The following is a 13,515-nucleotide window of genomic DNA, read 5'->3' on the forward strand; positions in this document are numbered from 1 at the left end:
TTTCGGGGGGGGGGGGGGGGGGTGTTTTTGCAGATACCTGTATAATACAGGTATCTGCACCCACTTCCGGGCATAGAAAGCCGCAGAATCTGCGGGTCTTTACACCACTTCCTGTCCCTTCACCGATGTCTCTTGGGAAACACACAGGTCCCAGAGACAGCAGGGACCGTCCGTATTGTGCAGCCTGACTCGTGCATGCACAGTAGGGAATCAGGAAGTGAAGCCACAAGGCTTCACTTCCCGATTCCCATAGCGAAGATGGCAGCGGCAGCACCCGAGAGCCAAGCGACAGATCAGCTTCGGGTGCCGACATCGCGGGCACGTTGGACAGGTGAGTGTCCATATTTGAAAAGTCAGCTGCAGTATTTGTAGCTGCTGTCTTAAAAAAAAAAAAAAAAAAAAAAAAACACAACACACACACAGGAACTCCCACTTTAAGAGGGCTAAAAAAGGCATTGGAGGTGAAATATCACCTCTTCAAAGCCTGTCAAATGCCTCTGAAAAGATGAGCATGGATCGCTTTTCAGAGGAGCAAAAGTTCTATTATTAACAAGCAGTTCTGATTGTACAGGAATAGGGGAAATTAACAAAATGTACATGCATTCTCACACACACACACACACACACACACACACACACACACACACACACACACAGCCTTTTTAAAAACTGCAGTACTATACCTTCAATGGCATTGCAGGTACAACTTTGTAGGGGAGGCAAAGAGCACAGCACGCTCAGCAAGACAGCTCCCCTTGCTTTCACTGTCTGACCGAATGCCCAAAGTACCAATTTACAGCTTGGCTGAGGAGTGGGAGCTGGGTCTCAAGTAAATACATTGTTCTACCAGGATGCCGCAGCATAGATTGGCCGAGGTGGAGAGCCAGGCAAGTAACATGATCTTCACCTTGGTCAACCAAAGAAGGTTGTATTAACTGGAAAAACACACTCCTAAAAGGCCAAGGTTCTATGCAAATGACTCCATTTCCCTCTAAGGAAAACCACGCTTACTTTATGTAGCAAATGATACTACAGCATATTAGAGCAACCCCTCTGGTATACTAAGAATTTGTTTTAACCAAAGTATTTAGAGTAAAAGGAAATCTGCAGTACTTTAAAGACTAGGCAAAGTTGATAACACTACAAAATACCTGCTGTAAGTAGTACATCACTGCGCCACAAGCCTCTTGTATAACTTGAAGGAGCTGCAACTTCTGGTCCTCTTTTAACATGGGATGTGACTTTTCTTTAACACACTCCTGAATGCCCATCTCAACCAAGGAATAACAAGCTGAAACAGCTTCCCAAGAAGAGATTGGATTAGGATCCTCCAGTGCCATCCTAACCTCAACACAAGCCAAGTTTACCAGTAAACAGAAAAATTTTCTCTTCCCTTTTCCTTCAGTCAAAATCCAAGATGAACCATAAACATGAGAAAGAAAAGCTCCAAGCTTTAATGCTGGGTCTCTCTGGGAAGCAATAAGCTTATTTCTAAGGACTTTAAATAAACCCATACGAAGATGTTTTAAGCAGTCCTTACCCCAAGAAGTCACAGTCAAAACAGGCGAAGGAGGTAGGAACACAGGAAGAATCTCTGCCAAGTGGAACTTACGACTGTCCTCCTCTTTATTAAATTCTTCGCTTAGCTTAACCAACAGGAGTTGAAGTTCTTTTTCACTTATCTTCCAGGATTTGTCTGGCATAGAGGTGAGTAAAGTGGTTAGAATGCCAAGAGCATTTTTCCAACCAAGACTGTGATTCAAATAAGCTTGACATAAAGATGATATGGTGCCACCAGATACCAAGTGTTTGATCCCTCCAGGAGCAGCCAATATGCCCATCAAGCACTGATAGGCATCCTCTACCATGGAAGACGCCTTTTTTTCTTGCTGGCTTAGTGTACTTACAGTTGCATTAAAAACTGGAATTTTATTAAGAAACTCAGGATGACTGGCCAGAGAGGGGTCACTGCAGAAACAAGCTAACAGGGTCAAGCCAAGGCTCCGAAGCAAATATTCAGGACACCCATCAAGTGACAATTTTGAGAAAAGAAGCCGGTTTGGGAAAGAGAAACCAACTGCATCAAAGATTTTGCGCCTAATTCCATCATCCAACGCTGCACCTTTGGCACACTTTGTGATCTGAAAATAAATGTAAAGTTATTGATAAAAGGTAGGAAAAAAAATAAAATAAAAAATCCCACACATTCCCATCACCAATGAGATTGAGCAGTAAATACATTCTTCCAAATGTAAAAGATTCTGTAGAGAATATCAAATGATAAAATTAAAGAATCTTTTATAGTGCTTTTCAGGAATAAAAAATAAAATAAAATAAAATCAATAAGGCTATCCTAACATTGGACAACGACCCACACTGCATGACATTCCTATACACATAGGCCAAATCTATTAGGCCTTACCATTAGAAGTGCAGCAAACTGCTCACTGTCGCCATTTGCTGTTTGAAGAATTTCCAAACATTTTTCCAAGGCAAAATTCACAGGGCTTTCATCTGTAGAGTGACCTGGTCTTTCCGCCATTATGCAAATAACCTGAAAGTATAGAAATTAGAACTTTAAAACTGCTTGACATGCCTCAAGGTTTTTTCACTTGAGCGGCAAAAAAAGGTAAAAAGAAACTTAATATGCAATAATCGTCTAGGAGTGCACAAGTACCACTGCTTTCACACCGAGGTGTTGGTGGTAAAGAGCCACTATTGTTAGCAGTGCTTTACCGTTGTGTTTTTGCACGTTAGCGGGGTGCTCTTAACCGAAAAGAGTTGAAACGCCCCGCAAAGCACCACTGCCCATTCATTTGAATGGGCAGGGGCGCTTTAGGAGTGGTGTACGCACCGCTCCAAAGATGCTGCTTGCACAAGTTTTTTTAATGTCCTGCCAGCGCATTGCCTCAGTGTGAAAGCCAGAGGGCTTTTCTTATTTAAAAATTGTTTTTTTTTTTTAATTAACCACTTCAGCCCTGGAAGGATCTACCCTCTTCCTGAGCAAGCCATTTGAGATACAGCTCTGCATTGTTTTAACTGACAAATATATGTATTTTTTCCCCCATAAATGAGAGCTTTTTAGCAGTATTTGATTACCTCTGCAATTTACATTTTTTGCGCTATAAACAAAAGTAAAGCAACAATTTTGAAAAAAAAATTAAAAAAAAAAACATTTTTTAACTTTTTGCTATAATAAATCTTGATTTTTTTAAAAAATGTCTTCATCGGTTTACACCGATATATATTCTTCTACATATTTTTTGGAAAAAAAAAAAAAAAAGTATATATATATATATATATATATATATATATATATATATATTAACAATAAGCGTATATTGATTGGTGTGCGCAAAAGTTATATCGTTTACAAAACAGGGGATAGATTTATGGCATTTTATTTTTGTACTATGCAATTTTTTTTCATCAGGACTGCAACATTACGGCGCACAGATCGGACACTTTTGACACATTTTTTGGGACCATTGACAATTATACAGCGATCAGTGCAATGGAAATGCACTGATTACTGTATAAGGGTCACTGGCAGGGAAGGGGTCAACATTAGGGGGGGCAATCAAGGGGTTAAAAGTGTTCACTCGCTGTGTCTATTAACTGTTGGGGGATAGGACTGACCTGGGGAGAGAAAGAGAGCAAGAGCGAGCAGAGAAAGCGCACGGGAGGGGTATTCCTATATACTAGGAACATGCAATCTGTCTTCTCCTCTGCCAGGAGCGATCACAGCCATGATGAGCATCGGCTCCTTAGCGATGTGGCGCGCACCCCCTATTCTTAAAGCACACACTGTACAGCTACAGCGATTTGTGCAGGAGTGCCATTCTGCCCTTGTCAAATCGACACTGGGCAGTTAGCAAGTGGTTAATACTTTTGAAGCTTTTAGAAGCATTAAAGTTATACTAAACCAACACGCGTTTGTTTTTGTTTTGTTTTGTTGAGCTTCAAAAACCACTAGTGTGCATGGAGCCTCAATCATTAGAAGTTTAATTGACTTACTTCACTGCGTCACGAATAAAATGTAGAAGGAACCAGCATATTATAAAGTTCTGTACAGGTCTCCTTTTCTTATCACCTATTATACATGTCTATAGCTTCCTATTAGGCCTTACAGCTACGTCAACATATGTTGCCTATTAGCTCTCCTTGCCTGGGCACCCCACACACACACACACACTCTTCTTACCGCTCCTCACACACGTTCTTTCCAGTCTCCGAATATTCTACAGCTTCCGCCTTCCAGCCAATCAGCGACCCCCATCGCTCTTTTACTTCCTGCGCCTAGGCCAGTGCCTGCTACCATGGTAACGGACGCCATGCTGAGAAGGGGAGGTCTGGCATCCGGGTAAGCCAGCGCTTCCGGGAGGAGGGATGTGGGTTGGGGACTGGGGGAGGGGCTCAGGGGTTTAGGTCCGGGCACAGCGACAGGTACAGCGACGAAGGTGTCCAGGCTGCTCTGTGTAATGCTGACATGGAAGAGCCACGCTGCAGGTATGTGTGTCACATGTCATTCCCATATTATGTGTACATGACTGTGCAGGGGGACTTAGAATGGGGGAGCACTTTATATGTCTCATGAGAGGGAGCTGATTAATGGCACCAGGCTGAGCACACAGCTATATTATTCGGAGCTAAAGGTTAGTCAGGACAATGACATTGTTGAGATAGTGACCACTGCTAAAATAAGCTTACATTTATCTCTAATGTAATGTCTGTGTGTGTGTGTATGGGTAATTGGGACAGTTGTGTCTGCTTGTGTGGAAAAATCGAAATAAATACACATAGTGTGTGTGTGTAATAAAATATACATATGTAATGTACACACTATATGTATTTATTTGTATATTTTTTTTTTTTTCATACAAGCAGACACAGCTGTCCCAATTCTCCATACACACACATAATAATAGAAAAAATATATATACTTTTTCTTTTTTTTTTTTTTTTATATAAATATATATAATTTTTTTTTTAATTATGTGTGTGTATGGAGAATTGGGACAGCTGTGTCTGCTTGTATGAAAAAAAAAATGGAAATAAATACACATACAGTGTGTGTATGATTATATATATATATATATATATATATATATACACACACACACACACACACACACACACACACACACACACACTGTATGTGTATTTATTTTAAAAAAAAAATTCATACAAGCAGACACAGCTGTCCCAATTCTCCATACACACACATAATAAATATATATAATTTTTTTTTTATTTGAGGTACTTATATAGTGCTGTCAATTTATGCAGCGCTTTACATATACATTGTACATTCACATCAGTCCCTACCCTCAAGGAGCCCTAGGGTTCCTAACTCACGTTCTTATATTGTGGCCAATTAACCTACCAGCATGTCTTTGGAGTGTGGGAGGAAACCGAAGTACCCAGAGGAAACCCGCCCAGGGAGAACATGCAAACTCCAGGGAGGTAGTGTCATGGTTGGGATTTGAACCAGCGACCCTTTTTACTGCTAGGCGAGAGTGCTATCTAGAGTTGCCACCTCATTCCTTTAAACCTGAGCGCATATTAATTACAAAGGTTCTGTGGCTGAATAAGGTGGTAATTAAAGTCACTTGGTGCATTATCTGCATTTAATTAGCCTCAGAACCTGTGTAATTCTAAGGTGTTCGGGATTAAGGGCCAGTTCACACTATTGTGATGGCAGACATTGCATTTAATTCACAGCGTCACTGCTGTTCGCATTACATGCAATGTCAGCCATACAGATAGTATGGCTGATATCGCACTGCATTCGGTGCATACACGCACAGAACCCTTTTTTCTGTTCGAACCAGAATCGGATCACATGCGTGTTCACACATATGCGATCCGATTCTTGTCTGAACTGTCAGTTCGCAGTGAGATATGCGAGCTGAAATGGGGGTGTCATTAACATATAATGACAATCCCCAGCAGTTTGCATATGACAGTGTGAACTGTCGTGCGTGTCGGGTGCAATGCGGGAACCCACAGTTGATTCGCAGGGTTCTCACATCGCAATAGTGTGAACCGGCACTTAAGGGAGGAGGTGGCAACTCTAATGCTATCCACTACATCGCTGTGCCGCCCCATATGATTTCTACTATAAAGTTCTGTACAGGTCTCCTTTTCTTGTTACACATGCCTATAGCTTCCTATTAGGTCTCACAGCTACCTCAGCAGGGTCAACATATGTTACCTATTAGCTCTTCCAGCCTGGTCTCCTCTATACCATTTTATATATAATATATACACATACATACTATTTTACCAAAAGAATTGGGATGTCTGCCTTTACACGCACATTAACTTTTTTTTTTTTAATAGGTGTTTATTCAAAATGTCTTTTTCATAAACACAAACAAAAAAGCACCATTCAGAAAACCACAAACAAAATAGAAGGCGCCATTGGAAAAGACAGTCAGTTCAGTGTACAGATTTATACCATAAAAAAGGTTTTAACTAAGTATATCCCGTCCAGAGCCCACTCATTCCCAAGGAGAATAATGGAGATGGGTGGACGAAGGAGGAGGAATATCAGTGGTACCACCCAGAAATCATGAGTGCCGAGAACCCCTCAGATGGAAAATTAAGCACACATACTCATTCATACAACATGCATTCCAGCGCCATAGTCCCCTGATTAGCCAACAAATTGCGACTGGATGCTTGCGCACATGAACTTTAATGGCATCCCAGTCTTAAGCCTCGTACACATGATCAGATTGTTGGCCAACAAAGCGTCAGACTTTTGTCCGAAGGGCTTCTGCCAGGAACTTGTCTTCCATACAAACGGTACACAATTGTCTGCCAACAAATACAAACGTAGTAACGTACTACACTCAATTTCAGCTCTTGAGCGACACCCTTTGGTCACCTTCTGCTAATGTCATATTTGGTGAGCATTGATTCTGAGCATGCGTGTTTGTACTCTCAAATTATGTATGACGGACTTGTGTACATACGATAGGAAAATCTGACAACAGACCGTTGTCCGAAAAATTACTAGCCTGCCATCCAAAATTTGTTGGTGAAAAGTTGGACAACATTGTCTGATGGAGTGTACTAAAGGTAGGATTTTAGGCCAACAGTCTGTCATCACACAATTCCCTGACGAAAATCCAATTGTGTGTACAAGGCTTTAGTCCTTAGGGTTCAATATTTACTTTGCAGCTATAACCGCTTCGACTCTTCTGGGAAGGATGTCTACAAGGTTTAGGCGTGTGTCTATGGGAATGTTTGCCCATTCTTCCAGAAGCATAATTGTGAGGTCAGGCACTGATGTTGGACGAGAAGGCCTGGCTCGCAGTCTCCCTTCTAATTCATCCCAAAGGTGTTCTATCGGTTTGAGGTCAGGACTCTATGCAGGCCAGTCAAGTTCCTCCACCCCAAACGCGCTCATCCATGTCTTTACGGACCTTGCTTTGTACACTGGTAAACAGTCATTTTGGAACAGGAAGGCGCCATCCCCAAACTGTTCCCACAAAGTTGGGAGCATGAAATTGTCCAAAATGTCTGGGTATACTGATGCCTTAAGAGTTTCCTTCACTGGAACTAAGGGGCCAAGCCCAACCCCTCAAAAGCAACTCTACACCATAATCACCCCTCCACCAAATGATTTGGACCAGTGCACAAAACAAGGGTCCATAAAGACGCAGCAGAGCAAGTTTTGTTGGAGGAACTTGACTGGCCTGCACAGAGACTTGACCTCATCCTGTTAGAAAACCTTTGGGATAAATTAGAGCGGAGACTGTGAGCCAAGCCTTCTCACCACATCCGTGCCTGACCTCACAAATGTGCTTCTGGAAGAATGGCCAAACATTCCCATAAACACAATCCTAAACATTGTGGACAGCCTTCCCAGAAGAGTTGAAGCCGTTATAGCTGCAAAGGGTGGGCCAACTCAATATTGAACCCTACAGACTAAGACTGGGATGCCATTAAAATTAATGTGCGTGTAAAGGCAGGTGTCCCAATACTTTGGGTAATGTTATGTATATGTGTGCCTCTTAGGCATGGTGTTCACCAGAGCTTCACAGGTTGCCACTGCAGTCCACTTCCACTCCTCCATGATGACATCACAGAGCTGGTGGATATTAGAGACCTTACGCTCCTCCACCTTCCATTTGAGGATGCCCCACAGATGCTCAGTAGGGTTCAGGTCTGGAGACATGCTTGGCCAGTCCATCACCTTTACCCTCAGCTTCTTTAGCAAGGCAGTGGTCGGCTTGGAGGTGTGTTTTTGATCATTATCATGTTGGAATACTTCCCTGCGGCCCAGTCTCCCTACAGAGAGGATCATGCTCTGCTTCAGTATATCAGTAGAGATGAGCTCAGGCGTGTTTGCATACTCCACATGCAGAGCCCTCCAGGAAGTCGGGGGAATGTCTCACTGCCTGTGATTAGCACAGCGCTGCGCCGAATTCCTGGCGGCTCTGCACATGGAGTATGCGAACACGCTGGAGCTCATCCTTAGTCACAGTACATGTTGGCATTCATGGTCCCCTCGATGAACTGTATCCCCTCAGTGCTGGCAGCACTCATGCAGCCCCAGACCATGACACTGCTACCACCATGCTTGACTGTAGGCAAGACACACTTGTCTTTTTACTTCTCACCTGGTTGCCGCCACACACGCTTGACACCATCTGGACCAAATAAGTTGGGACCACAGAGCATGGTTCCAGTAATCCATGTCCTTAGTCTGCTTGTCTTCAGCAAACTGCGGGCTTTCTTGTGCATCATCTTTAGAAAAGGCTTCCTTCTGGGATGACAGCCATGCAGACCAATTTTAATGCAGAGTGCGGCGTGTGGTCTGAGCACTGACAGGTTGACCCCCCTTCCCCACCCATTAAACCTCTACAGTAATGCTGGCAGCACTCATAAGTCTATTTCCCAAAGACAACCTCTGGATATGGTGTTGAGCACGTGCACTCAAATTCTTTGGTCAACTTTTTTTTTTTTTTTTTTAGATTCTCAGAGTTTTTTGCCATGTGGTGCCATGTTGAACTTCTAGTGACAGGTATGAGAGAGTGAGAGTGATGACACCAAATTTAACATACCTGCTCTCCAGTCAGACCTGAGACCTTGTGATACTAACGAGTCACATGACACCAGGGAGGGAAAGTGACTAATTGGGCCCAATTTGGACATTTTCACTATGGGGGGTATACTCACTTTTGTTGCCAGTGGTTTGGACATTAATGGCTGTGTGTTGAGTTATTTTGAGGGGAAAGCAAAATAACACTGTTATACAAGCTGTACACTCACTACTTTATATTGTAGCAAAGTGTCATTTCTTCAGTGTTGTCACATGAAAAGATATAATAAAACATTTACAAAAATGTGAGGAGTGTACTCGCTTCTGTAAGATACTGTAGGGGCGTGTGTGTGTGTGTGTGTGTGTATATATGTGAGATATATATAATCTCTCTATCTATATCTATCTCTCACCTGTAGTGTGCTGGTGATAAATGGTGACTGATCTGGCTGTTCTGGAATGTGTAGACGGTGCTGTCGGCTGTATTACTCACATAAACAGGTCACCAGGGTCCTATAAGATGGCTGTAGGAGCTGTCAGTCAGGTTTTGTCCCAAATCTGGATGGACAAGAAATCCTGCCTCTGTTTTTTATGCTTTAGGCCAGTTTTTTTTTTTTTTTTTTTTACCAGGGAAGACTCTTGTATTTGGGACAGGTGTTTGATGACTGTACCTGAGTACTGCAATGAAAGGCTGGCTAATGGTGCGTACACACGTTTGGAATTCCGTCCAGAAAAAGACCGATCTGAGTTTTTCTTCGGAAAATGCGACTGTGTGGGTGCTCCATCGGAATTTAGCTGTCCGAATTTCCGCCAAAAATTGATGGCATGTTCTCAATTTTCCAGACGGAAAAACTTTCTATCGGTAATTCCGATCGTGTGTATGCAATTCCGACACGCCAAAAATCATGCATGCTCAGATTCAACTACGAGACAGAAGCTATTGGCTACTGGCTATTGAACTTCCTTTTTCTAGTCACATCGTACGTGTTGTACGTCACCGGGTTATAAACGATCGGAATTTGATGTGACCGTGTGTAGGCAAGACAGCTTGAGCTGAATTCCGTCAGGAAAACCATCAGAGCTTTTTCCAACGAGAATTCCAAACGTGTGTACGCGGCATTACTGTCTTTTCTGTGATCCAGATTATGTATGCTGAGGTTCTGCTTGACAGGCTTTACTCTGCGGCTGCTCTTTTGAAAGGAAGGTGGTGACTTATGCATTCTTTCTTCTGTTACAGCATTTAGGACTTTCTCCAGGGAATGCAGAAGTGAAACAAGGCTCTGGAAGGAAAAAGAGGATCTGGAATCAGTCCCGTCCTGGCATCTCCTCACCAGGGGATAGTTATGGTGCAGCTTCCTCTGCTGAAGTTCTGTGTCTGAGACCATCCAAGCTGACATGATTTGGGTTAGTGTGTACTGCCACTGACAGTGTTACTACATGCTACATCATCTCATAACCTTGTAGTTATTTGCTTAGGAAATATTGTATCCCCCTACATAAGTTGTACGGCTACTTTCACACTGGGGGGACTGCGGGCACTGGTGGTAAAGTGGTGCTATATTTAGCAGTGCTTTACCGTCGTTTTATCGGCGCTGTTCGGCCGCTAGCGAGGCAGTTTTAACCCCCGCTAGCGGACAAAAAAGGGTTAAAAACGCCCGCAAAGAGCCTCTGCAGTGGCACTTTGCAGGTGGGTTTGCAGCGCTGCCCCATTGTTTTCTATGGGAAGGGCTGCTTTAGGCGTGGTAAATACACCACTCCAAAGATGTGGCTTGCAGGACTTTTTTGACTGTCCTGCAAGCGCACCACTCCAATGTGAAAGCCCTCGGGCTTTCACACTGGAGAGACACAGCAGCGGCTGTTTCAGGGTGCTTTGCAGGCACTATTTTTAGCGCTGTAGCGCCTGCAAAGCGCCCCAGTGTGAAAGAGGCCTACCTGTCTGGAGTCTTTTCTTCTCTACATCCATTCAAAGTGCTGAATTTATAAGCTTAAGAAAAAGAAGGAGCAAACTGCGCTACGGAATATCCAAAATTCAAAGTAGTTGGAAGCTGCAATTTTAATGTATACCAAAAATACAAATCCAAAAATAAAAATAAGAAAAATAAAAAATTGCGCTAACCTCTAAATCCCAAAGTGAAAAGGAGATATATATATATATATATATATATATATATATATATGTGTATATATATATATATATATATATATATATATGTGTATATGTGTGTGTGTGTGTGTATATGTATATGTGCAAAACAAAGCTTCAAATTATTCCTAAAAAATCACTTCAACATATTATACATGTGTATACATGTGCAACACTGACCCTCACAAGTGAAACACAATTACGTGTTATCAATGTATCAAAGAAAAAAGAAACCACTGTGTAATAAAATAAAACATAAAAAAATCATATATAAAAGATGAGCAAAAACTCAAAACAAAATGTCTACCAAAAAATATAAATGCATGATACACAAAATAAAAAACAAATAAAAAATGATTTAAACAATGTCAACAATATATAGTGTCCATATAATTATAAGTGAAAAATATATATCTTATTAATAGTGCAAATTGTCCATATAATTGACCGACCACCAGTGATGAATCTTCAAGTGAATGACTGAATTGAAGCAAACAATTCTTTTCTCTCCAAAAGTGCAATGTGCTCTTTACCATCACCAAATTTATAAATTGGCTCCTTACCAACTTGAAACGACCCCCGTTACAGAGGGTCACAACAGATGAAATAAGATTAGATGGGCATTCAGGTTGTTGTACCACTTGATCAATCACAGATCTTTCACAAGATGGGGCTACAGCTGTCTCTACCGTCCCTCCATATACCAATCTCGACTCAGCACAGTGCCATATAGAAAACATAGGCTCCAGATAGTGTAAAACCAACGACTTTTAATTCAAAAATAAAAATAAATGCACATACATAAAAGGTTTAACAGCAGGCTTGATAAGAAGTGTGCGCTGGCCGGACACACACACCAAAAAACCAACCCGTCCTTCCTGGTGTATAGCAAGCGAACACGGCTGGGGTGACGTCAACACGTCGCTCCGCCCTACGCGTTTCATAATAACTTGCATCGTCCAGGGGCGGCGTGTGGCGTCACCCCATTTATACCCATTCCCATACCCAAGCCTCGTTCTGGGTCGGCAGCCATCTTAGATGTAAATTCAACAATAAACATCATGTGATCGCAGGCCAAGCCTCGCTCCCAGTCGGTGGCCATCTTGCGTATGTGTATGACAACACACGACATGTGATCGCGGGCCAAGCCTCGCTCTCAGTCAGCGGTCATGATGGAAATTTATCACCCCAATTTACCTAACAGATGTGTGTCCTACGGAGGAACAGCAAATGTCAAAAGGTCAGAAAACCAAGCCTCATTCTTGATGGACAGCCATCGTTTGAAGTTCCCTCAGCCCCGGGAATCGACCCCAAGCGCAAATGATTAGAGGGAATGGGGGGAAAAAAAGAGGGAAAAAAAACCCGTAAACGGTCCTTTAATCCATAACAAAAAGATAAAAAACGAACAAAAACTAAAAACTAAATTGGCCCTAAATAAAGAGCTCAACTCTTGTATACAATACAACCCGTAAATAAATCCGAATCCTATAATGGGGACATGCAATGAGACCATGAAAAATAAAAAATGGTAAAATTGTGAATTAAACCATATAATAGATATTGGCTACATAAAAGATGGTCTACACCGTCCATCTTCAAAAGACTATATATTGTTGACATTTTTTATTTGTTTTTTATTTTGTGTATCATGCATTTATATTTTTGGTAGACATTTTTGTTTTGAGTTTTTGCTCATCTTTTATATATGATTTTTTTATGTTTTATTTTATTACACAGTGGTTTCTTTTTTCTTTGATACATTGATAACACGTAATTGTGTTTCACGTGTGAGGGTCAGTGTTGCACATGTATACACATGTATAATATGTTGAAGTGATTTTTTTTTTTTTTTAGGAATAATTTGAAGCTTTGTTTGCTTTTTACTTTTGGATTTGCATATATATATTATATATATATCTCTATCTATATCTATATCTATATATCTATCTCTATCCTTTTCACTTTGGGATTTAGAGGTTGAATTTATAAGCTTGTCTGAGTTGTCAGAAAACGGGAGGAGAGATGAAGTTACATTCTGTTGAGCTCAGCGAGGAGAGCTCTGAGAGCTGATTGAAGGGAAGGGACACACCTCCTTCACACAGTCCACAGGAACAGAGCTTAGGCTGTCATTCACCTGGAAATCCCTCTCCGTCACATTTTTTTTCTCTTGGTGTCAGGAAAACCTGTCTGACATAATTCATGCTGATAGCAGATGGACAAAGCAGCATACAGAAATTACACTTGGTGATCCTAATTGAGACAGATACACAAAATAGAGGGATATGCTTTGTTCATATTTTATGTCTGAGGTTTA

General features: G+C 41.8%; 2 protein-coding genes across 2 annotated transcripts in view; one reads left to right on the forward strand and one right to left on the reverse strand.

Annotated features, from left to right (window-relative positions):
- NCDN (neurochondrin) overlaps positions 1-4,342 on the reverse strand; it is a 39,420-nt gene extending 35,078 nt beyond the window's left edge. Inside the window, exons 1-3 of the mRNA XM_077481728.1 lie at positions 4,205-4,342; positions 2,423-2,554; positions 1,152-2,141 (exon numbers count right to left, since the gene is read on the reverse strand). Of these exons, the coding sequence (XP_077337854.1) occupies positions 1,152-2,141; positions 2,423-2,542 (1,110 nt within the window). The 5' untranslated portion in view covers positions 2,543-2,554; positions 4,205-4,342. The remainder of the gene's footprint in view (positions 1-1,151; positions 2,142-2,422; positions 2,555-4,204) is intronic.
- A 32-nt stretch (positions 4,343-4,374) lies between these two features.
- Positions 4,375-13,515, forward strand: part of KIAA0319L (KIAA0319 like) — a 157,852-nt gene continuing 148,711 nt past the window's right edge. Inside the window, exons 1-2 of the mRNA XM_077481729.1 lie at positions 4,375-4,509; positions 10,296-10,462. The gene's annotated coding sequence lies outside the window, so the exon portion shown is untranslated. The remainder of the gene's footprint in view (positions 4,510-10,295; positions 10,463-13,515) is intronic.

Source organism: Lithobates pipiens, unplaced genomic scaffold, assembly GCF_037356315.1.
Source record: "Lithobates pipiens isolate NorthernLeopardFrog02 unplaced genomic scaffold, aLitPip1_a1.2 Scaffold_16, whole genome shotgun sequence".
NCBI lineage: Eukaryota > Metazoa > Chordata > Amphibia > Anura > Ranidae > Lithobates > Lithobates pipiens.